Below are 25369 nucleotides of genomic sequence, written 5' to 3'. Positions count from 1 at the left end.
AGTAGGTGGAGGTCTAATAAAGAAGTAACCATCATCCTTAGTATAAGTTACTAGATAATTGACAACTGGTAATCTTTGTTATACAAAATCTCCAAGTTCTTCACGAGAGGTCAACAAGCCTATGCTACTGTAATAGTACATTATGATACAAGTTGATACAAGTTGTTATATTGATTTTTATACTCCAGAAAATATTATATGTGCAAGCCTTACGATAAGATAATCCGCACACGCGTTTTACGCGACATTTTTCTTGCGAGGAAAATACAGATTTGTATGAATTTTAACCATTTTGATTTACTTACTGAAACTGATAGTTGATACTTGCAATTCTACAGTTTATAATGAACCGAATAGACACAAATTCCGTACTTAGTCCTGTTTTTTGAATTTGCTACACGTATGAATGTGGAAAAAACTGAGCTTATAACTAGATATATAAATTCCATTTTCTTTAACATTAGAACATACTGTATTCCTATAAATAGTAGAATACTACCTTCGATTAGGAACGTAGGTCCAAAATATCTTATTTTAATGGTAGGGTCTAGGGTCAGGTCTTGGTGTCAGTTATCGAACTGGTACCTTATTTATAAAATAAGATTTTAGTTCATTAAAAAATGAAACAGTTTCAAATGTTTTATCATATTTTATAATACACATTACACAATCACTTAAATCACAATTGGCTCAAATAATAATTAAATTAAATACTTACTCATGAAGAACTAATTAAAATATCCCTAAGTACTATCAAATAATCATTCGGAAGTGCATGTCTATATTTTTTCTTTATAAGTCATCATCATATCAATCCATTAACGGCCCACTGTGTAGTGTTTAACACGGGTTTCCTGCCACAATGAGAAGGGGTTAAGGCTGTAGTCCACCACGCTGGCCCAGTGCGGATTGGTGAACTCCACGTACCTTTCAGAACAATATGTAGAACTCTCAGGCATGCAGGTTTCCTCACGATGTTTTCCTTAACTGATAAAACAAGTGATATTTTAATTACTTAAAACGCTGGGAGTGGCATGCTGGGATTTGACCCACTGCGCTATCACCGCTTCTTTATAAGTAATTAAAACTATTGATTTCTATACTAATTATTGTTTTACGTATTTTGCAGTGCCCTATGGTTACGGATCAGAATACAGTTGACACCAACACCTTTTACCGCGGGTGTCGTACGAGGCTTCTAAGGGAATACCCTGGAGACAAGGCAGCAGATGCTATGCTACTACTAGCATCACCAACTCGTCTGCTCAGCATTGTGATTATGGGCAAAGCCTCCCATTGGGGGAGTAATTTAGTCCAGTACTGGAGTGTTATTACTATTGATATGTTTTCTAGTATAAAGCGGAGTTAATAACAGTGGTAAGACTGGAACTCTGTAGGGGTAGCCCTGCTTAGAAAAAAGCTGTTAATCCTCAAACGATTGAACATCAAGCAGGGCTAAGCTAGTCGTCACCTTCGAAGTTAAACACCACTTCGAATAAGTAATACCTTATTGAATACTGTCCGTTCGCCGTTTGCTGTGAGGATTATTACACAGACATACAAACTCAAGTGAAGCAGTGACCTAGTGGTAAGGACTTCGGTCTTACTTTCGGGGGCAGAGTTCGAATCCCAGTACGCACCACTAACTTTTCGATGTATGCAATTAAAATATCCCTTGCTTCAGCGGTGAAGGAAACCTGCATGCCTGACAGTTCTCGATAATGTTTTTAAAGGTGTGTGGAGTCCACCAATCCGCACTGGACCAGCGTTGTATACTACAGCCTTAACCCCTTCTCAATGTGGGAGGAGACCCGTGCTCTGTAGTGGGCCGGTAACGGGTTGATATGATGATATTAAAATTCACGTATTAGCATGTAGAAGGACCATGGGTGACTTGGCACAGCACATCGTTTGTGATAACCCTAAATGCGTGTTCAAAATCCAACGGCTCCGCAATTTCGCAAAATGATAGGTAATATTTAAAATTTAAAAGTTTTGAAACCGGCAGGATTTGAAACTGCGTCGCTCTGGATATCGTAGCCTAAGTTCTTTGCCAATTGTCTTTTTAAGTCTCATAGCGACTCTTTTAGTCGTCCATTGGGAAATATTGCAGTTTGATTCTACTTAGAAGGCTCATATTCTGTAGAATGTATTTATTTATTCATTTATTTATTTTACAACTTGTATAATGTACGAATTGTCGTATTTGAAAATGGCACCATACAGCCGCCATATTGAATATATTTCAAAAAGCTCACTGTCACTCAAAATAATGGAAGGATTCTAACCATCGGATATCGATAAACCGTACATCGCACTACTTTTGACTCCTAAATCTGTTCAGGCATTTAGAATTTATGGTGGTGTAAAGAAATTCAAAAATCCTGACAACATGTCACTCCTTTTTGATTAGTCGTATTATAAACATTCGCGCTAAAAGCTGCTATTCATATGATCCTCCTGGTACATAGACAACTCCTTCAGCATGGAATGCTGTTCAGCAGAATGCGAACTCCTCAAGCAAGAGACGCTGCAGGTCCTGGCTCTGTGCAAAGGTGGTCTTCCTTTTATCCTCCCTTCATACTTGTGGCGCTTATGGTTGAGAGGACTGAGGTCAGAGTCGGACATATCATCGAATTTCCTCTTCGATGCTGATGAGGCGGTGGTATCGTTTGACGTGAGAGATGTGTACGGCGTAGCTGGAAAATAATGTTAGCTATCTTTATAATGCTCCGTTACTCTAATGTACCTGGGGCAGTGGTAAACAATGTGGTCTTAAAAAAAACGTTTATTTCGGAAAAAAAAGTTATAACTCGAGGTTCCAGATTCAATTGAATTCCTAGCAGGGATTCGGTCATTAGGTTTAATCTTTCCGACTTCGGCAGTGGTTACGACCCCATACAAATTTATCCAATTAGGACTAAGAGTTTATTATAAATGACATATCCTTAGCAGGTTAGCTCGTTACCATCTTAGAGTGCATCATCAGTTACCTGTACCTGTGTGAGGTAACTTTTAGTGGAATGAAAAAATCTGCAGATCACAAAGGATTTAATTCCCGAATCCGGTCATAAATTATAGGTAGGTAGGTATTTAATTTTTGTTAGACATTCTGGAGGAGTATTCTGATTAAAGTTTTAACATAGCTTTTTGTGACCAAGCTCGACCCCATCATCACACTCCAAAAGAAAAGTCTGAATTGACGCACAAAAATGGTTTTCAATTCAGAAAACTTCGAATTCTACTATGAATTTGACCTCCCAGATACCGCTGACACAAATATGTATAATAAGAGACTTACTTAGAAAGATTTACTTGTGTAATTTAATAAAGCTTGAATACACTTTTATTGTACACCAAAGAAAAAAAGTAGTTACAGAGACATAAATACATAGCAAGAGAGTACAATTTGGTGGCCTTATAGCTACATAGCGATTTCTTCCAGGCAACCAATGCGTAAAAGGAAAAAACATACAAAAGAGGTAGGTGGTGCAATAATAAGACTTAAAAATTAAACAAAAAAAAAGCTTCCTTTGGAATAAGTTTTCTACCGCTAATTCGGCGGTAAAGCCTCGGTATTATAAGCTAAGAATAATGTTGATGAACATCAGCATCATGTCATCAACTCATTATCGGCCCACTACAGGGCACGGGTGTTTTCTTGTATTGAGAAGGGTTAAGGCCGTAGTCCACTGCGCAGGCCTAACTAACTTATTAGTCTTCAAACGCCTTTGAGAGCGTTATGGAGAAATCAAGGTTTAATGCAGGTTTAATTAGCGTTATTTTCCTTTACTGTGATATTTGATTGCTTAAGAGCACCTCCGAAAAGTTTAAAATGCTTGCCGGGGAGTAAACTCGATCCTCTCGGAGGCTGAAGTCCTAAGGCTTAATGTTGTTCTACAGACTTATACGGTCTGTTCCATGGTTTTTTATTTTTTTTATTAACGCTAGGCCAGCGTTTGACGACAATCATGCACGTTAGAAAGCAATGATGAGGTCTAGGTTGGAGCACGCTTGCCTAGAAAAAGCCTATTCACCTATATCCTATGGTATAGTTTAACTTTCATTATACCTACAATGCCTTGTAATTACTTATAGCGAAGGGCACACATTCTTGAATAAATAAAAAAAAGATCCCTTTTAAAAAAAGAACTCGAATGATAGACAATCACGTACAGATACAACCATAAAGGTTTGATTGTCACAATTCATTGCAGCCGAAGTCAAAAGACTAAAGAGGTCAGAGAAGTTATCCCTCTGTCCTGCCCACTAGCGATTTTATGACTAACGCTTGCTAAGCCATTACTAACCTTATATGGTTAGAACTAACGTCCATTTTGATAGTCCGACTTGCTTATTAGGCGACTTTTGGATATAGTTTTTGGGAAATTGAGGACGTGCCGAAGTTATGCTGCTCGTTTGTTTTTTTAGTTGGAACGAGCTTGTTCAGAGTTTGTGTCGCGCAGTTTTAGTTTTGCTTCGTGACTAATAGGAAATTTAGTTACAGTAGTAAATGGACTTCATTTTGAACAATCTTCCGAATATAATCTATTTTTATGCGCGATGACTTTTTTATCGTCTTCCAATAATTGTTAGGAGGCAGGACAAACCTCTAACTTTTCAAAGTATGTACGTTTTAAGTAATTAAAGTATCAAATTCTTAAACGGTAGATTCGATTTGCAAGCCTGAGAGTTCTCCATAATGTTATCAAAGGTGTGTGGAGTCCACCAATCCGCACTGAGCCAGCGTGGTAGACTACGGCCTTAACACCTTCTCATTGTGGAAGGAGACCCGTACCCTGTATTGGACCGGTAATGGGTTGATATGATGATGATGAAACTATGTTACATAAGAGTAGTGTAAAGCTCATTATTTATGGGCATAAAACAATTCTTACTAATATTATGAATCTGAAACCATTACACCCAATTTGAGAACATTTTGCATAGTTATAGCTTGCATCCTTGAGACGAACATAATACTTTCAATTCTGGAAAAGCACCGCGGCAGGGGACCATTATCGAGATATTTAAAAAAATAAACGAACGCTAAATTGCTTAGGGACACATCTCTGTCGGTAGGGTGGTAACAAGCCACGGCGGAAGCCAGAGAACAGACTATAGAAAATTCAGAAAATATAAATTCCAAAATTTTTCTGCTGGGGATCAACCCAAGGAAGTGGTTAAATGATGTCAATGATAAATAATTAACAAGAAAATGTTCGTTAGTCCAAATATATACAGACAACATTCCCGAAACATGCCCATGATCGGGGCGTATTAAGAACCTATTCCATTTTTAAGTCAGTTATAATAAGTTGTAATTACATTCTAAATAAAAGCTCAGCTACGTCAAATCTTTCGGTGCGAATTCGAAAACAATTTGCGTTCATTTCAATATTAAACTTTGACCTTGTACCTAGAGTAGGTACAAAGAACAAAACGATAAATTAAATGTACAAGCCCGTTATTGGATTTACGCCAGAAGCAAAAATTAATATTCGTGTAATCTGGCTTACGGGCGAAAAAATATAAAAATTCAACTCTTAGCTTGAGAGTACTGGGATATTTTGAGGGGGGTGTTTGCTAAAATTTTTAGGAATGAATTCCATTTCAAGTCGTACCGGAGAAGAATGGTAGACGGCTAGGTAAAATGAGTGAAGAGTTCTGCGCCTGCAGTAGAACATTTATAGACTGATGAATGATGAATACTCTTTTTCTTCCTTATGGCAATATATATTGAAAAATAATATAACCAAATCTGTGAAATAAAACAAAAAAGCAAATCCAAAATATCTAAAAGTAACAGATCCATCCCTAGGTAAAAGTTAAATTGATGAATTTCCTAATTACAAAGTTGCTTAGAAGTAGTTAGCTCTTTTCTCATCTAACAGAAGGTAGAAATATTATTGTTAATTTGTGTAATGTTGATATTAGATTTCCAATATTAAGATTACACAATTTAACAATAATATCAACTGCAAAGTTTCTTGCCAGATTTTTTGTACTCTACCACGGATTACCTGATAAGGATCGCAATTTTAAGGTAATGCAGCAACCTTACAAATTTTCAATTCTATCCAATCACCCCCTCAAAAATGCGTACGCCCTCTCAGAGCATTAGAGGCGAAACTGGAATTCTTGTAAAAGCTATATTGCATTTTCCTATCTCTGGCGCCTATTTTATTTTCACCTCGGCTTTATGACTTTTATTTGGAGGTAAAGTGGGCAAGACGATGAATGGATGTTTTTGTGTTACGTAGGATTAGGTTACTTTGAAAGTTACAAGTGGCGTAAATATGAATGGCTTGCATTTTTTGACTGAATTTTCTAGACGTTTAGCCTTATATTGCGTAAGTATTCTGATGGATAGATAATACAACATTTTTGATAAATTTACTGCCAATCATTGTAAATAAGTGTGTAACATCTAATATTTAAGAGCTATGTATTTTTTATGGTTTAAGAATTCTATTTTATCAAAAGTATCACAATTAAATTCTAAATTGAAAAAATTCTAAATTCAAAACTTGTTTGTTTCAAGTAGGCCCAGTTTATAAGTACTTTAAAAACGTCAAGTCAGTCTGCTTGTAGTGAATCTACCAGCGGGAGCAGATTGCTCTTTTTCAAGATAATTTTACAGTTTAAAAAAAAAAATATATATATATATATATACATATATACAAACACACTTAATTATATATATATATATATATATATATATATATACATATATAGGTATATATATACATATATAATTAATTGTCTATCTTGTGAGAGATGAGAGCGGAGCCTGTTTCCAAGCAGCCTTGTCGTTAAGCAATTCATCAATCGTATAGTAACCACGATTCATTAAAAGTGTTTCAACACATTATTGAAAATCATGCATTGGAAGGTCCAAATTATCTTGGGAATCATAATTATAAAAGCACATACTCAATTTATTCGCTTATATGAGAAAAACAATAATTCCTTAACATTTACATCTAAAACCAAGACGAATATGACTTACTTTAACGGTCAAGGAAAATATCGCAAGGATACCAGGGAGGTTTCCTCACGATTCTATCCATTACCTGATAGTTCTCCAAATTGTTCCAAAATTCTAAAAAATCCACACACAGTGAACTACGGCATAAACCGGAGATTAATAGAAACCTGTAGTGCTGGTGAAAGCTTGATATATAATGATAATGCTGTCAACCAATCAACCTACTAATTTATATATTTGGATATAATTTGTAAACCCGACAGATTTGGATGAAACTCCGAATGACTATAACTACATTAAATAAACACGTAGAATACGTTTTGTCGAAATGAACGTTGCTGCATGGATAGTTATATTAAATAATAAATAAATAATAATAAATATACTACGATAATACACATATCGCCATCAAGCCCCAAAGTAAGCGTAGTTTGTGTTATGGGTACTAAAATGACAGATTATAGATACATATAAACAACCAGACACATTTATAACCAAAGTTCGCATAAAGCTAAAATTTGGGGTATGCCGTCAATATCAGACTGCTGGCAATTATCCTAATGGAAGGATATATTATCAAAATTCAGCTTAATTTGCTATACTCCGCGAAAAGCAGGAGAATCTGTGTGGTGTAATTTATAATTTCTTCAATCCTTATTGGTACTCCACACCAAACAGATCTTCGGCAATATACTCTCTACGCACGTTTCGCTCCGAAACCGGAGCATCCTCAGGAGATGTTGACTTTACAATGAATAATTGTTAACAATTAAATAGCAAATTAAGCTTAATTTTGATAATATATCATGGATTTCCGCAAAGTAACGCCTGCTTCTATCCAATATCCAATACTAATGGAAGGATTTGCTCTTAATCAAAATGGTGAGTAGACGGGTTTATGCTAACAGTAGATGGCGGTAGTAGCACAGAGAACGCTGCGGCCTGTTTTCTTTTATATTCCCTTAGTCGTCTCGTACGACACCTGCAGGAAGAGTGTCTGTTGTCACCACACGACCATTTAGCAGCTTATTCGAAAAAATACGCATAGTTTCTGTCATATCAGGTGCGATCTGGTAGATAGGTTTCGCTGATAATCACAGACAAACACTTACTTATCTTCAAGTACAATATGTAATTATGTCACAACTATGGCCACTTGAATCTAGTTGTTACCTGATTCTTCATGTTATTAAACTCTTACTGAAACTGTAAATATATTGGCAACCACGCAGTTCTGATCGAAATTTATCTATGCTGCTTGGCAGTAGTAATAAACATTGACGTCTCGTACGCGCACTTGTTTTTCTTATTCTTATATATGCAGCTGAGACATGGACCATTGAAACAGTTGATCGTCATAAAGACGCTTTTGATATGTGATGTTGTAGGAAAATGCTTCAGAAGATCTTTAGTACTTCGGTCACATTGCCAGAATAGATAAAGACAATCTTGAAAAGATAGAGGTCACTGGCAAAGAAGTAAAGAGACCTAGAGGACGTAGCCCAATGGGTTGGTCGGGCAAATCCGCACTGTTCTCGACACCAAAGTGCATATAGCTTTACATGTTGCTATTAGCCGAGTCAAGTGGCGTGACATCGTCCGAAACGGTACAAGTGGAAGGGGTCACAACCATCAGCAATCCGCAAACACGAGAACTAGAGCGAAAGAGATATTCAAACTCACACACTATACTCGAGGAGGTATAGTGTGTGAATGTAGTGCGAGCTTAATGTATAAATTTACTAATATTATAGTGTACTTGTTATTACTAAGAAGGTTTTTATATGCTACGGGCTCGCCTTATTCAGTCTTTTTGACCCAAGGAAACTGTTTGCCAGTGTTGATAGTATCGTATTTCTATCTAGAGCATTTGAGCTATGTATTTGCTAAATTCCGCTCAGATCCATTTTAACTGAGAAGCCATGCATCGATAAATAAATAAATAAATAAATATAAATATACTACGACAAGTATGTGTATGCACATCGCCATCTAGCCCCAAAGTAAGCGTACCTTGTGTTATGGGTACTAAGATGACTGATGAATTATATATACATACATAAATACTTAGAAAATACATACAAACACCCAGACACTGAAAAACACTTATGCTCATCACACAAACATTTTCCAGTTGTGGGAATCGAACCCACGGCCTTGGACTCAGAAAGCAGGGTCGCTGCCCACTGAGCCAGTCGGCCGTCAATAGATAGATGTTTTTTTTTACCCTCTGAGAACGTTACTCTGATGTTTTTCCAAAATAAGAGCAACCTATGCCTGTCTTTGGGTTGCAAGTTATTTAAAATTTATGCCAAATTTTACTAAAATTAGTACAGTAATTTAATAAAACAAAAAGACAAGCTTCCTGAATTGTAATATATGTATGAATAGGATAGTGAGTTTGTCAATATGTTTCACGACGCAACAGTCGCATTCATAATATAAATAGTGGATATGCATTTGCATTTCCAAACATGTCTAGTTTTAAATAAGTCAGAATTTATCTAAGTTTAAGTATGGTTTTCAAAGCATTCTTGACTAAATCACATTTTGAAATTCAGAATTTGAAGCAAGCAGATGACCTGGCTCGTGGCTCGGTAAATGTTTGCAACAACGACACCTGCTCGGAATCGCATTAGAATGTTGATGCGATCCGGTAAACTGCAAGAGGGCTCAAGTATATTCAGTTTGGGATTTGCGGGGCCGTTATTCTCGTTGGCTGCAATATTTGGGTGAATTAAAGTTAAGATATAAAGCCGGATAGTGTTTAAAACTTGACTGTGCTACTCTTTCAGAGTTGCCAGTAGGCAATTGGTTCCATGATATGATATAATGTATCTGCAGGTTAATTATTTTAAACTACGTAACGGATTTTTTTCAGCAATCAACATCATCATATCCACCCTTTACGGCCCACTACAAGGCAAGGGGTAAAGCCGTGCCCACCACGCTGGCCTAGTGTTGATTGGTGGACTTTGAGAACATTATAGAGAACTCTCAGGCATGCGGGTTTCCTCACGTTGCTTTCCTTCACCGTAGAAGCAAGTGATATTTTAATTGCTTAAAACGAAAGTAAATTAGAAAAGATAGAGGTGCGTGCTGGGATTCGAATTCACCCCCTCTAACGAAATAGATGAAGTGTAAGGCAGGTTTATATGTAGTAAACATGCATATTATATGGGAGAAAAGCCATGAATTCGATGATTTGAAATGAGATATCGGAATCATCTTTATGAAATGGATTAAATTAATGTAAAACGGCATTGTTTATCTTAAAAGCTCGATAAATAAGTCCCTAGTGGTATAAGTTTATCTTCTAAGGATACTCCACAGTAACATTTTTATCTTTTACGTATTAAAAAAAAATTATTATTTACCAAGCTATATCATCAATTATAATATTATTGATGACTCAAAACTGCTCCACGTTAGTATCACAATGCACCTGTGCGAAGCTGAAGCGGGCACTAGTCTAATATATTTAAAGGAGTAAATTATTAGTAATGTATTTTTTTCATTTTACTTCAAGTTAGAGTTGGTAAGATTTGCAGACAGGAATCCTACCATCTGGAATTATGATGCATTCTAAAACAGTAACGGGCTTACAATGGAGATGTCCCGTCTTGAAAGTTGATATGCCAGTTGTATTAAGCCCATACACCTAATTGGTTACCGCGCAATATCGTACTTTTTCGCGGTGAAATATAAAAAAAAAATATTTTTCTAACGCCAGTCAGTATTTAAACTTGCACAACAGTTGGGATTACTTTTTTTTGTCTTGATGTTCCTCTGCGAAAAAAGGTTTAAAAAAACAAGAGATAAATTTCATGTTGAAGACAAATATATTATGATCTTTAATTTCAGGAAAAAAAGAATTTCCATGAATTTTAGTCTTAGTTTTTGAGTTAATACCAACACCTAAAAATTATGTAAAAAAAAATGCGGACACATTATAATACTGCGGTAAGAACGCATCACTTTTGCCAACTTAGTGGAATAAAGAGTTTTTTAGTTTGATTACATTTTTAAAACAAGCATTCGTTAAACCAACGACTGTATAAGTAAATATAATATAATCTATTCTGTAGTAGTGGTGAGCAAGTTTTAGACGCGGTTGAATAGTGGACATATAAATATTATGTAAATTTTAAAGAAAAAAAAGTACCACGAATGTGGGAAAAAAGTTCATTATGCTCTACCCCATTTTAATTCCGCGCTACAAAAAAAGTTATTTATAAAAGGAATACGAGTTTTTACACGCGATAAAAATCCGCTTGGTAAAAATGTTTTCGTGTAATAGAACATATGTAACGGGTTGCGCAGTTCACACGAGGTGCTTTATGAACAGGTAAATTACAACCACGCTAACATAGAAGCCATGTTTCTTTTTCGAAACTTACACTTCTTTTATATATTCAAATATTACTGTGTAGACTCATAGTGCACCTTTATAATAATTTTAGCCTCGTTTCTCCTTATCATTGTTAACAAAACTACTTCATATAATCATACTATCACGTTTAACTGTAATTAAAACGTTACGTAAACGCAGTTCAAGCAAATTGACGGCAGATTGGCGCAGTGGGCAGTGACCCTGATTTCTGAGTCCCAGGCCGTGGGTTTGATACTCACAACTGGAAAATGTTGGAGCAAAGAACATGAATGTTTTACAGTGTCTGGGTGTTTATATGTATATTATAAGTATTTATGTTTATTATTAATAAGAATATTCATCAGTCATCAGTCATAACAAAAGCTACGCTTACTATGGGACTAGATGGGGATTGGTGTATTGTATTGGTTAGCCCTGCAGAGCAATTAATGCTTCAACGAACATTCCCAAGTTATTTGGATCAGTCTTTGTTTTTATATTCTTCTTTTGTTTCTTCATCTTGTAGTATGCCAATAAAGAGTACAAACAAATAACACCACATACCTTGATTACTATGATGAGTACCTTGGCTGCCCCAAAATACATTTTTGACAGCCTTCGCTACCGTCGACCAAATATTCTCCTTATTATATTGCTCCTCCCTATCCATTTCAGTGTACTTTTCAAGATTACCATCTTCGGCAATCCTTTTAACGCTCACTTTCTTTTTAGAGATAACGAATTTGAATTGTATCTCTGTTTCTTCGTCGGTCGATCGTAGAACTGAGGTGAGGCACGTTTGAAGAGTGCCCGCTATGTTTGAGGTTAGGGATGTTATTGCGTTGTTAAGCGGTGCTGGGGAGCCGACGCAACTTTTGAATAATTCATTTGCTTCTTTAGATTGGCTTTCCGTTTCCACGATTGGACTGTCGTCTTTAAAGCTTATTGCTCTAGCTGGGATGTTGTGATCACCAGCTGGTGGTGTGCTTTCTAGGGACTTCTCCTCATCTTTCTTAGTCACAGGTGTTTGGGTTAAGGGCATTCTTTGGCTTTCAAAACGGTTGATTAAGGCTTGGAAGCGAGGATTGTGAGAGAATTTAGGACGCTGTCTGCCTGGCGTGAGCATTCGTCTCGGTTTAGTGAACACTAAAGGAAAAAAAACAAAAGAATTAAATTATTTTAGATTTACAATGAAATAAAAGAATTTATACAAAACATTAGTACTATTGGCATCAATAACATATAATTAATTGGCAGGAGTTGCAAACATTTTTAATATGGTTAAATTAATTATTTTACTGCCTCAATACTGTCCTCAGTAGGCAATATTATCATAGGAAAGAATTATTCCTGGTATCGATAACACTTTTAGAGACAAATTTATTTCATTTGCTGTTTACAATCTCAATAAACCCAAGAGATACGCTTTACAATTGAACTAAGTAGATATAAACTATAAGGCTTTTGGCCTTCACTTTCATAGTATGGAAGCATATTATAGCTTCAGTGTAGGTGTGTTGCCAATGTGTTCAGAAAGGTTTACTTCGATATATAGATGTTTGAATTATTATCGAGTATAAAAAAATATTTTTTAATACCTCTTTTTATTTTCGGCTCAGCTTTAAAGACGGTGTCTTCAGCGAATTTTACTTTCTTAGATTTCACGGATGGTTCAGTTACATTCTCACTATCCTGGAAAGTGACCTGCTTTTCTGAACTATCCTGCGTGCCAAATTTGACACGACTTATTATGCCTTTCAGTTTAGGTTGGTTACTCTCCTCTGTTCTCGAAGGCTAAAAATATAAATAAAAAAATATATTTTTACAGATTTTGGTAGTTTGGATTATTATCTGTTTTGTATTGTTATATGCAATATTTTATTATAAATTGTTTAATTTTTCAATCTTTTTGTATAAAATATGATTTCTTAGGGACAATATTTTATTCAATAATATCCGCTCGATTGTGAGTTTACTGCTAAGAATGCTTTCCTAAGTAAACAATATAGATGTTGTAAAAATATGTAAATAAATATATGTCTTTGCTGCTCATTTTACGTTAAACTTATTGATAAATGTATAAATTATTCAGATGATTGAAGTTTTATTAAGATGTTACAAAGTCATTTTAGCTATATTAATTTGACCGATGATATAAAATATGAACAAAATACAAGAAAGATTTTTTATCAATCATTTATAGCTTTTTAAAGTCCACTCACTGCTGGACTAAAGGGTTCTCCCAAGAGGGTTTGTCCATAATCACTACGATAGGCAGACCTAAGTAGATGGTAGTAGATGCACAGTTAATGCTGATGCCCGTTCTCCATTATAATTCCTTAGTCACCTCGTATGATATCCGTGGGACGAGAAGATGAGGTTACAACTGATTCTGATTTGTGGTCCCCACACAGCACGGAAAAATGCATCAATTAAAAGGAAACCTTTTTAATAAATGTTGTCAAAATTAAGACTACTAATTAATAAGTCAGAGTATAAAAATAATCTGGTAAGACCGTTAAAATCGTTACGATTGAAGTTAGGGTTAGCATAAAAGCGGCCAATTTCCTTGAGGTAGTTTTAGTGTCCACTTTCAAGCACCATTATCCTTAATTACATATCACTACGAATGCCTGCTACATATCAGTACGATTTAAATCTTAATAGACCGGAGGGGATAGGCAGGCCCCGTTTGTTCCACTGAACGTGACAATATCGGGCCAACTAAGGTAATTTTTTTCATAACCGTCCGCTATTGGACTAACCTCGACACTTGTTTTCCCTATATTTTTATATGCCGCGGATACGTGGACTTTGCAAGGGGTCGAGAAGAGTTAAATTGATGCTCCAGAGATTGGAGACGTATGCTTGGAATCTCAATTACCGAATTTCGCACCAATATTCCCATTCAACACGAAATCGACATCAAGCAACGTCTTTCAACGTTTGTGCACGGCCGCATATTGAAATTTTGTCGGACACGTCTCCCGGAGAGAAAACCACCCTAAAGACCGCCTTGTTGCAGGGCAAGGTAGAAGGCACTAGAGCGCACGGTAGGGCACCCATGCGATTGACCGATCAGATCAGATCTGCATTGGGAAGTCTCTTGCGTGCATTTACCAGACTGTCTGCAAATAGGCCGAAGTGGCGAATGATCGTGAGGCGAGTAAAAACTGCCACAAACAGTGTCCCAGGAAAAAAGACTGGAAAAGAAGACTAGACTAAAAGCCTAAATGACTAGACTGTATTCAGAATAGAGTAGACAATGCGCAATGGTGTTCAAAACAAAGGCTAAGTTTGTTGTGGGCTACATCTTAGACCAGGGCGCTTTTGGAACCCTCGTAGCTTTCGTTTTAAGTTTACGAATATGGTTATCGCAATCTCACTACCGTGTACTTCTCATGTAATGTACGCATCAAAAGTGCCACCTATGAGCCTACTTGAATAAAGATATTTTTGACTTTGACTTTGACTACCTTACCATACAACACAGCAAATAAATTATTTAAGTAGATTTTAATTTCTTACTAACTTATGTAGCTATATCAAGCAATACACTAAGATTTTATTTTTTTATTGACTAACGTTATATCTAATTTAATTTCTATGATCTACAGAGAAATATTACTAATTAAATTCTGGAACAGCTCATAGGAAATATAGTTTACAATTAGTGAAATATAAACGTAGCGAATTAAACAAATGCTTACGCAAGTTGGTTTATTTAAAGCTTTGTTTATAAAGGTCCCTCGTGTGCAAATCTATATCCTTTAAATTATTATTCTTGGTTTTACCCATTTTGGGCAATCAAAATAATTATATTATGTAACCTTGACAAACAATGAACTTAATTTGGCTGTATTTCTAGCATATTGTACTTCTATTACACTACAACTTCTCAATAGGTTTTTGAGTTGAGACAATCAAGATGTTAGTTTGTGATATCAAAAGAATATAAAAAATAAATTTCCATCCACTTACTACTTATTGAAAGTGCAGCAAAATTAGAAACCTCCTTTAGAAATTTAGCCTTTATAATATTATGGAACAAAAATTATGAAACAAATTCTTGCTCGGGAAATTGCAACAAGAATATAAAGAGGTATTTTTCATCCATAAATTTAAGTCCTTCCTTTATAGTGGAGCTATAAAGCGCATTGACATCGTTACAAAATAAATTTACCGTTATACGAATGTAATACGAACATAAGTTATTTTTCATCTTTTGACATTGTTTATTAAACTTTTGCAATGGAAGCTGAAAAAAACAGTGCGACTAATTCGTATGAATACTTATTACGTGCGCGCAATTGCGTGGAATTACAAAAGCATCAGGAGTTTAAACTGGAAATATTTTAACTCTTTAACGTTAACTTGTAGTGAAGTTTTAGGTAAGTGATGATGCAGTCTCAGACAGTAACGATCTAACCAGTTAGGGTGTATGGTAGTGATATTGAACTCATAAACTTACTCGGTTTCTTACAACGAAAACATTTCTAAAGACGGTAGATTTCAGATAGGTTTATCGAAAAATATTTTAATATTAATACAATGGCACACATAACGTGGGATAAAGGCAGAACATTTTAACATTTAGTTTCTAAAACCATAGATCACAGCGCATTTATCTAATATCTGTGTGATACGAATGATCAATCATATTATCTGACTAACACTACTTAAGTTCATTTATGTTATTAACGCGAGCAAAATAATGTACTTAGTAAATCGATATTAAAAATATGAATATTAGTACTTATTCCTGCAAAATACTGTAAGCACGGAAAAACGCCACTGTGAAATATATTGATCTTCTTAAAATAAATATAAAAGACGAATATTTTTTTATGCAATCTTAATTTCACTTACTTTGTTAAGCATTAATAATGTGCATCGAAACTTTTAATAGTTTCTGTCCAATTCAATATTGTAACGTTTGAAAACGTGGAACTTTTTGAAATCCTCATTAGATAATTTTTTTAATATGTTAAAATAACTCACTTCGACTTCCTTATCGATACTCTCAGCGGGGCTGCCCGTCTGTTCTATTTCGGATAACGGTGAATCGGTTCCTGCGCCGGAGAACATCGACCATGTACCGGGATGTGTTGGTGTGCTAGTGGTCACCACTTCAGCTAGTTTTAGTACATGTGGCAGCTGTGATGTTGGCGTAGTCATTTGTTGATCAGCTTCTGGAGCTTTTGGAAAAACAGGACAAAATGGTCAAAAATTATCTTTAAAATATTATTTTTCCGTACGTGTGTTTGCCACCGAACTCCTTCACTGGCTTGATTTAGATGAAATTTATGCGGTTACAAGTATTATTGTGTGGTTTAGTTATTTATTTCCTTTAATTGTTTTAATGTTAAAATTGTAAGTATTTAATTGATAGGTTTTATTATTGTATAAAAATAAGATTAAGTGTTAACGCCACGCCACTCTGTGGAAGATTTTTGTAATAATATTATGTATAGCACCAATTGTACCTTCTCAATCAGTGAAAATAAATGAATTTTAATTTAAATATGAATTCGGATCCAATTGTTCGGGCTGCTGTCGGTATGAGACCAAATTTGATTTAAATATCAAACTAATAATGCAGTGCTGCTTCTCCGGGCAGGATGAATTCTGCAAGGTCTTTTAAGTAATCATAAAAACTTGAAAGATTGAATTTACGAACTCGTTTGATATGTAAATAAAACTTAAGTAAAAATAAGAGTTATGAAAGATAGAATACTGTATGTTAAAAGCTGTAAGAGTTAATAATGTGTTATAATAGCCACGATATCACTTTTATTACTCTTAATAGGCTATTTACTTAAATAGGAAATCAAATACATTAAGAAATCAAATTAAACGATCTTTGAAAAGTAAGCATTGGTCTTTAAATGTGCTCCAGAAATAATTGGTTCCGCGAGAAAGTTTAGTAAAAGGCCATTAAAAGTTTGAGATTTCCATAATAATGGACATCAAAAGTGTAACTTGTTTTATCCTTTGCGAGAAATTACAAAAAGTTACATTTTTAAGGCACTTTGTAGATCCTGGAAGGTAGACAGGTCGTTTGCTTTCAAGAAATGCATATATTAAAAAGCTCTCTATTTAAATTTTTCAATATTCTCTTTGTGTCACTTTGTTTTAAATGAGATTATAAAAAATACCTGGTACTGTTTAATGTATTCACGATCAATGACCAAAGCACTGTAAGCCCTTACCTAACAAAATTCAAATGATAGTGCGTAGTGCTCTGAAACCCTCTTGAAAAGAGATGTTAACCATAAGATCTTCGACACTATGATTGAATTTAAATTCAAAATCTTACGTAAATTTTACCACACAAATTTCGTAAAAGGAGTTAGTTAACAAATGTTTAGCTTTCTGTTAAAGCAGTTAAGAGGCTCGCTATTAGTTAATAAGCATTTCATAATTTTTTTAATTGTGTTTACTATTAACTTACTTTCAGGGCTACTCCGTAAAGGGGTTTTACCATTTTTAGGTGAATCATTGTAGTTTTCTTCATCTACCATTTCATCGTATATTGCGTGTTTTTGTCTAACGAGTAGTTTTTTAATGTGGGGAGTAGCTGTATGTTGTGTTGTTTTTTTTGGATTTATTTTGGGATGTGGTGTAGCTGCAAGTTTCTTAGGGCTATCTTCCCATTCAGTATCACTAGATTCATAATCTACTAGACACTTTTTTCTTACAATAGGTGTTATAACAGCAGTTCTTGTTGAATTGTTAATTAGTACAATTGCTTCAAAATTCTCCCCATCATGATTTACTTTTTCGTACAGTGAGTCAAACTTTTCTTCAACGTTTTCTTCCTTTTTGTCTTCAATGTTGGACTCAATCAATTCAGAAATAGTTGAACATTTATCGATATCTGTCAAATCTTCCATGTTTGTAAACATCTTGTTACACTTTCTGCACTGTAACGGTAAGTGTTCTCTTGCTAGGTGTTGTATGTAATCTTTGGTTAGTTCTTCTGGTTTACAAAGAAACCTATTGTCTCGACAAATAGGGCAATCATAAGTAAGCCCGTGAGTGGATTTTTCGTGCTTCCAGCGGCAGTCTCCACAACAGAACACTAGATAACAAACTATGCATCGAGCCTATAACAAGAAATTATGAATGAATGAATGAATGAATACACTTTTATTGTACACCAAAGAAAAAAAAATGTAGTTACAAAGATATAAATACATATAAACAGAGTACAATTCGGTGGCCTTATCGCTACATAGCGATTTCTTCCAGGCAACCAATGGCGTAAAAGGAAAAAACATAGAAAATAAAATAGATGATAATACTTTAAAAAAAATATACTTTTGTACACTTCATAAAATGTTACTTATTCTCTTTTTCACTCAAACATTTATCTTTGTCTATGTAAATTACGTTCGTAAAAAAGTTTAATGGGTTGTATACTTGTTTTTCTATCTCCTGTAATTTTATTAAAACGTTTTTCTTTATCAATATAATAAAGTCAATACCTGATTTGCTACAAGCTAAGATTAGTAAATAGCCCCATGTTTCAGAAACCACCCTAACTCAGTGAGACCGTCTGGGTTTAATTTCCGGCTCTGATTAGGGAATTTATAATTATAATTTTGTATATTGCTTTGGACATGGCCAGTTACACCTCACTAACGAAAATGCGCAATGTACGCTAGTGTTAGATAATGAAAAAATACAAAACAGTATATTTTATAAAATTAAGCTTTATTTGCTTCACTCACAAAAGTAGGAGAGTCGATATGATGCAATTAACAATTTCTTTAATCTTTATACACATTTAAAAGATCTTCAGTAGTGTAGGTGCTCCCTACGCATGTTTTGCTTTGACACCGGAGCATCCTCAGGAAATGTTGACATTACTATAAACAATTGAAGTTTGGAGTTAAAATTTTAAAATGGAGACGGTGCGGAACTTTCGTAAAGAGTAAATGCACTGCGGAAGATCAGTTTGGTGCGAAGTGTACAGATTAAAGAAATTATAAATTGCACCGTACAGATTCTTCTGCTTTTCGCGGAGTATAATGGAATTCCACGAAGTAACGTCTGCTTCTATCCAATATTTAAATTACGAATTCTTCAGCTCATAACCTCAGGTGAAATCCTTAACCGTTTTACTGATAAGAAAGAAAAAGAAAAACAAGGAACTCTGCAAGATGAACAAGAAATTCCAAACATCCTCTCCACCTATCAATCTTGCGAAGCCAAGACATAAAGTGCAGGCACAATCTTGTCGTACCCCGCATTCCTTGCTAATTGACTCGTTGACCCATTTGCGCCAAGCCCCGGTTAATTGGTGCAGTAATACTACGATATTTTGATCGCTCGCAATTACCGCTTTACTTGCCTGATATGTGAAGAAGCGGACACCATAGTATTTGTTTGAAGTCAACTTTCAATATAACGACCTCTGCCTTTTTTAATTCGGTGCGATTTATTATCATCCCGAAATCGGATTTTTCCGCTGTTTTTTGGCGTGTGGGGATATTTAGTGACGAAGGTGAGCACTGCGTATTTATTGGAGGTCTCGGGATCCCTGGGGCATTTTGGAAGTTTATAATTTCTAAAAATTACTCTGGTCTGGTCTGGGAGGCTTTGATCGTGGCCAGGTAACCCTTACATCAAAGACGCGCGTCCAAGAGATTCAGCATCCCCCATGATAGGTTAGCCCGCTAGTATCTTAGACTGCACCGTAACCTACCATCAGGTGAGATTACAATCAAGCGCATACAAGCAAGCAAATTTTTTTATTCGTCCACAAGTTGGACGAATAAAAAAAAGCAACTGCGTGAGTTTTATTCGATAACGGTCTCGATTTCATGTATACTAATATTATAATTTTTTTGTTTGTTTGATTGTACCGAATGGGCTCCGAAAGCACTAGACTGATTTTAATCATTTCCTCGCCAAAAGAAAGCTAAACTATCACGAAGTTACATAAATAATAATTAATTTTGAAAAAAAATGGGGGTTCGTTAGGAAATTTCAATAATGTAACCAAAGTAGCAAAATTAAGCCTATTAAATTCCTTACTTTGTGTGTACTGAGAAAACTACTGCTAGCACATAAAATTATGTATTAAATGTTTAACGTAATCATTGTTACATCAAAAACAAAAAAATCCGCAAGTTAATATATATCACTATCATAGTTACGAGTAAGTCGCATTAGCAGATTTTGTGTTCTAACATTTTATTAGATCACCGGTAAAAACAAAAGAGGGTATATCGGTAATATTACCTACATATGGCATTACTCTTATTGAAATAAATGTTTTATCGCAAGGGTCGTATATATCAGTAAAATACTTTCTTTATTCATTCCTACCCGACATTTTAATTTGAAGTTGTCGCGAGTTTAAAAAAAAATGTTAAAATACTGTATTTTCTAAAAAGCTTGCTAAGAAGCTTGGAATAACTAAAAATATTGTATAATACAGTGGAAAAACGCAACCACTCGCACATCAAAATCTTCCATTGCCTATGCTGTAAAACTAATTTCTGTTTTTACGTGACACGACGTACACTTTGATGAATAAAATCTTAATCTCTCAGATATTCAAGCAATTCGGTACCACTTAATATTATTACTTCACTAGTTAATAATGTATATTTAATTTAATATTAATCAATGTCATTCGTCCAATATCTCGGTAATAAATAATTAATACTTCATTGAATATTAAACAATGTCAATAAAACATAACACGGCTTGATTTGTGTCGCATAGCATCAAGTGAAATAATGAGCTTTTATAATAATTTATCGCGGTTTTGCAATTAGCGCAAATTAAGTTAAAATAATATTTGTCAGTGCGACCGGTTGCGCTTCATTAGCCAACGCATATGTTTAATACAGTTAATTAATACGGTATTTGAATCAATTTTTGTATTAAATAATGATTTAGTTTGCTGCGAATGGACATTAAAAAAATTATAATAAGTAAAGATTAGATTAATTAGAAAATCCCTGACATAAATATTTCTCAGTCCCTTTTAATATAGTTTACATTAATCTACTACATTTTATTTGATAACCATATCGAGAGCGTTTAGAAAAAAAATTTAATTAGCCATTTAGTGGTGGCAGCCATCTTGGATTTGAATCTTATCATAGTGAATAGTATTTTAAAAGAATATTTCTATTATTTTCTTAAATATTATTTTAGGGGTACCTAAAGGCGATCGCGAGCAACCCGCACGCCGCATTTCGCTTGACAATTCTACATTACCTTTTAAAACAAAGGCGTGTGAAGTCGTCAAAGTGGTGGACTTCTGCGTAAAGGAAATCATTCGGAAAGGAGACCGGCACAGCGATTATGTATCTCACAACAGGCTTGCGACAGACGTAATTCTCGCGATCGCAAACAAAATAAAACAAAAGTCACGTTTGACAGCAACGGCTGCAAGGTTAACGCCTGTCGCAAGCCTATCCTGAGATACGTAATCATCATGCCGTTTCCGATCGCCAATGTTCCTTACTGATGATGATGACAGTAATCGGCTTAAATGTCTTAGCCGGCTAAGGCTATATACGTATTAGGTACTAGTTAGGTAGATAAGTCACATACTAGTAATTAGTCAGTAATCCGCTTAAGACTGATTCAATTTCAGACCGGGATTGCTACACTTCCTGCTGACTAGGCATAACCAGTTGCTAAGATATTTAATAGGGATTGTGGGACTTAATGCAATAAGCATTATGACTGAAACAACGATTCGCTTAAATATTGTATTTATCCAATGATATATTCCTGTATTATTAAAAACGTATTTGTATTAATATTCTAAGTGAGATCAAAACTGCAAAATCTAGCGATCCGTCGTGCGAAGTTAAACGCCGAATTCAAAAATTCGACGTCACGTCTATATAAACATAATTTTTTACCGCTTACACTTCGAAAATGTTCAAGTATATCAAGTATTTTGTGATTTCAAAGCAAGCAAGCAAAGCAAGGAGAATGGACTTAGTAAAAGTAAATCCCTTATTTGCCTATGACGTCACAAATCACTCGTACAGTGACTGTGTACCAATCAACCAAACCAATAAAATTGGCCAAGTGTGCATTGGTAGTCTTCATACGCCAATTGGAGGACATCATCGTCATCATCATTATATCAACTTATTACCGGCCCACTACAGGCCACGGGTCTCCTACCACAATGAGAAGGGGTTGAGGCCGTAGTCCACCACGCTGGCCCAGTGCGGATTAGTGGACTGCACAAACCTTTGAGAATATTGCAGGCATGCAGGTTTCCTCCCGATGTTTTCCTTCACCGTTGAAGCAAGTGTTATTTTAATTACTTAAAACGCACATAACTTAGAAAAGTTAGAGGTGCGTGCTGGGATTCGAACTCGGCCCCCCGAAAGTGAAGTCGAGGCCCTACCTAAACTGCGCTATCACCGCTTCAATTTGAGGACATTTAAAAGGATTCTCAAGTATTCAGGTATTCTTACTGTCTAACCGTCATCTACGGTTAAAACAAGTTATACTATATACAAGTTTAAAAAGAACATGACGCAGAAAAGATGCACCTGCGTGCCGGAAAACGAACCCTGTGCTCCCAAAAGGCAAGGTCGAAATCATCATTTGATGATAACGATAATTATTTATTTTAGTCGAGTATCAGTAGCGATAAAGACGATTTACATATTATGAAAATACTTAACAATTATTCATTGTAAAGTCAACATCTCCTGAGGATGCTCCGGTTTTGGAGCGAAACGTGCGTAGAGGGCACATTGCCGAGGATCTGTTTGGTGTGGAGTATATGGATTGAAGTAATTATAAAGTACACCATACAGATTCTCCTGCTTTTCGCGGAGCATAGCAAATTAACTTAATTTTCATAATATATCATGGATTTCCGCAAAGTAACGCCTACTTCTATCTAATATCCAATATACAGTAACAAACAAATTAAAATATGTGCTGGATATCAAAAGGACTTACAAAAAGTTAACCTTAGACCGAAAGTTATATTTCGAGCAACTTATATCTCTGAAACGGAGTGTTTTTAGTGTGTAAGAACTTAAAGAATGGTGCAGATTACAATTTTATTCTTTCTTTTTAAATTCTCCGAGAGTACTGCACACAAGTCCGGCTGGGCACGTTATTACGGCCATCCCCGGGCGGAATGGACGTCGCAAAAAGCGAAAACGTGTCTCGGTCAACCACATTACGTCTACTCTAAGTGTGTTTGGTGTACACCGCATTGCAGAAAAAGTGTGATATCATGACTTTAGAAAATAGTTAAAAAATTAAAATATAGTTTGCATTAAGAAATCGATACCTTACTTACTTAGAGTAAGGTTTACCTTTATTATAAAAGATTATATTTGAATTAAGGCCATCGATAATACACTTAAATAATTACGGACCTGCAGGGTGATTACGTATCTTGCGTAAGTTTGCGACAGGAGTAAATCTTGCGAGAACTGCTGTCAAACTGCACTTTTCCATAAAATAAATAAACGAAAGTGACGTTTGACAGCAGTGATCGCGCGATTTACGCCTGTTTTAAGCCTGTCCCGAGATACGTAATCACCCTTCCATTCTATTTTGCAAAGAGAGATTCAGAGATTAACCCTGCGCGCTGTTACTATATTAGATTTTTTTTTAATTTGAATTGTAATTTTATATATTTTTTTATATTATTATTATTATTTGCAATTTTAATTTGATTAAGTTAATATTATTGGTTTTACGTCACAATATTCTTAATGTTTGTCATATGGGTATTTGGCCTGTATTAAAAGCATTTATTTTTAATATTATCACTATAAAAGAGGACTATGTACACACACTCAACATGGACACATAACATGGTTATGTTATGTTAGTGTTGTCAAAATGAAGACACCTTCTCATATATGATTTAGATTTTATAAGTATTTTTCCTATTTTCATAAATAAGAGTACATGAATTCCTAAAATCTAGGACCAAAACTTCAAGAAATATTTTTAAAAGATTCATTTTAATAAAAGATTCTAAATACAATACTTTTGTATAACCTTAGTACATAATAGTTATTAATAGTTATTTATTTCCTTGGAAAAAACGCAAGACACAGCAAATTTTTGCTTTCCAAGTAAGTAACTTTAGTGCAATATTATAACCATTTCTATATTCTTGGAGGTATACTTTTATTGGCCCGCAGTGTACACCGTATGTCACGAATTACGGCTTAGTGACACGATGTTCCCCTCCATTTGGAGAATGTTATACAAGCAGAAAAGAATATATTAATGAAATTCAAAGTAAAGAGTCAAAAGTGGATGCAAAAATTCTTTACGAGTGAAATCTATGAATTTCAACTACCTCTCTGGCGTAGTGTTGAGCAATGTATCTTATAAATGGGATGTCCCTGTTCCATTCAAAGCGGGGGAAGTATAGGAATTTATGATATCTGAATATTCTTTGGTCTGGTCTGGAGGAAGGCTTCGGCTGTGGTTAGTTACCACCCTACCGGCAAAGACGTAGGTCACTAAGTCTTTAAGCGTTCCGGTACAATGCCGCATCGTTACTGATGAAGGTATGGCTATTATATAACTGGCATACATCTAACAGGTTAGCAGGCTATCTTAGACTGCACCATCACTTACCTCCAGGTGAGATTGAAATCAAGGCCTTGTAAGGGTAAAAAAAAAACGTCTTTCCGTCGAAAAAATGTCAATTATGACCGTTCAAATTGCGGTTACACGATTTTAACCAAAGATTAAAACCAAAATACCAACCTTGATTACGATTAATCTTATCTTAAAAAACGTCAAATCTTAATAAAAAAAACGTAACTTACCTCATCCAAGCTCTTCATGATGGCGAGACCTCATTTCTCATAACTAACACTAAAAATGTGATAAACTTAAAAATCATCACTCAAGAAATACATTTATTTTCACTAGTTTGTAATTTCTGAGAGGTTTTTAGCTCAAACTTATCGTAAGCTGTTATATAGAAGATTAACTCATCAACTAATGATAAACGTGCGAAA

The 25369-nt window shown here is 35.1% G+C and overlaps 1 protein-coding gene across 1 annotated transcript; it reads right to left on the bottom strand.

Annotated features, from left to right (window-relative positions):
- Window positions 1-1858: 1858 nt before the first annotated feature.
- LOC120631512 lies at window positions 1859-25369 on the bottom strand. The gene is made up of 6 exons (XM_039901131.1): window positions 25175-25369; window positions 17818-18472; window positions 16365-16561; window positions 12962-13157; window positions 11928-12509; window positions 1859-2699 (listed from the first exon to the last, which is right to left on the bottom strand). Exons 1-6 carry the CDS (start codon window positions 25190-25192, stop codon window positions 2434-2436), a joined length of 1914 nt encoding a protein of 637 aa, XP_039757065.1. The 5' UTR covers window positions 25193-25369; the 3' UTR covers window positions 1859-2433.

Source organism: Pararge aegeria, chromosome 18 (genome assembly GCF_905163445.1).
Source record: "Pararge aegeria chromosome 18, ilParAegt1.1, whole genome shotgun sequence".
Lineage (NCBI taxonomy): Eukaryota > Metazoa > Arthropoda > Insecta > Lepidoptera > Nymphalidae > Pararge > Pararge aegeria.
The sequence above is the reverse complement of the archived record's forward strand: the minus strand, read 5'-3'. Positions and strand labels throughout refer to the sequence as shown.

Bases quoted from the DNA above. Each gene is read 5' to 3' on its own strand.
- LOC120631512 (XM_039901131.1), bottom strand. The intron at 16,562-17,817 runs GTAAGTTAATAG...TTTTTCCAAAAG, and splicing joins TTTACGGAGTAGCCCTGAAA to CTCCAGAAGCTGATCAACAA. The intron at 12,510-12,961 runs GTATTAAAAAAT...TTTTTCCTTTAG, and splicing joins TGAGCCGAAAATAAAAAGAG to TGTTCACTAAACCGAGACGA.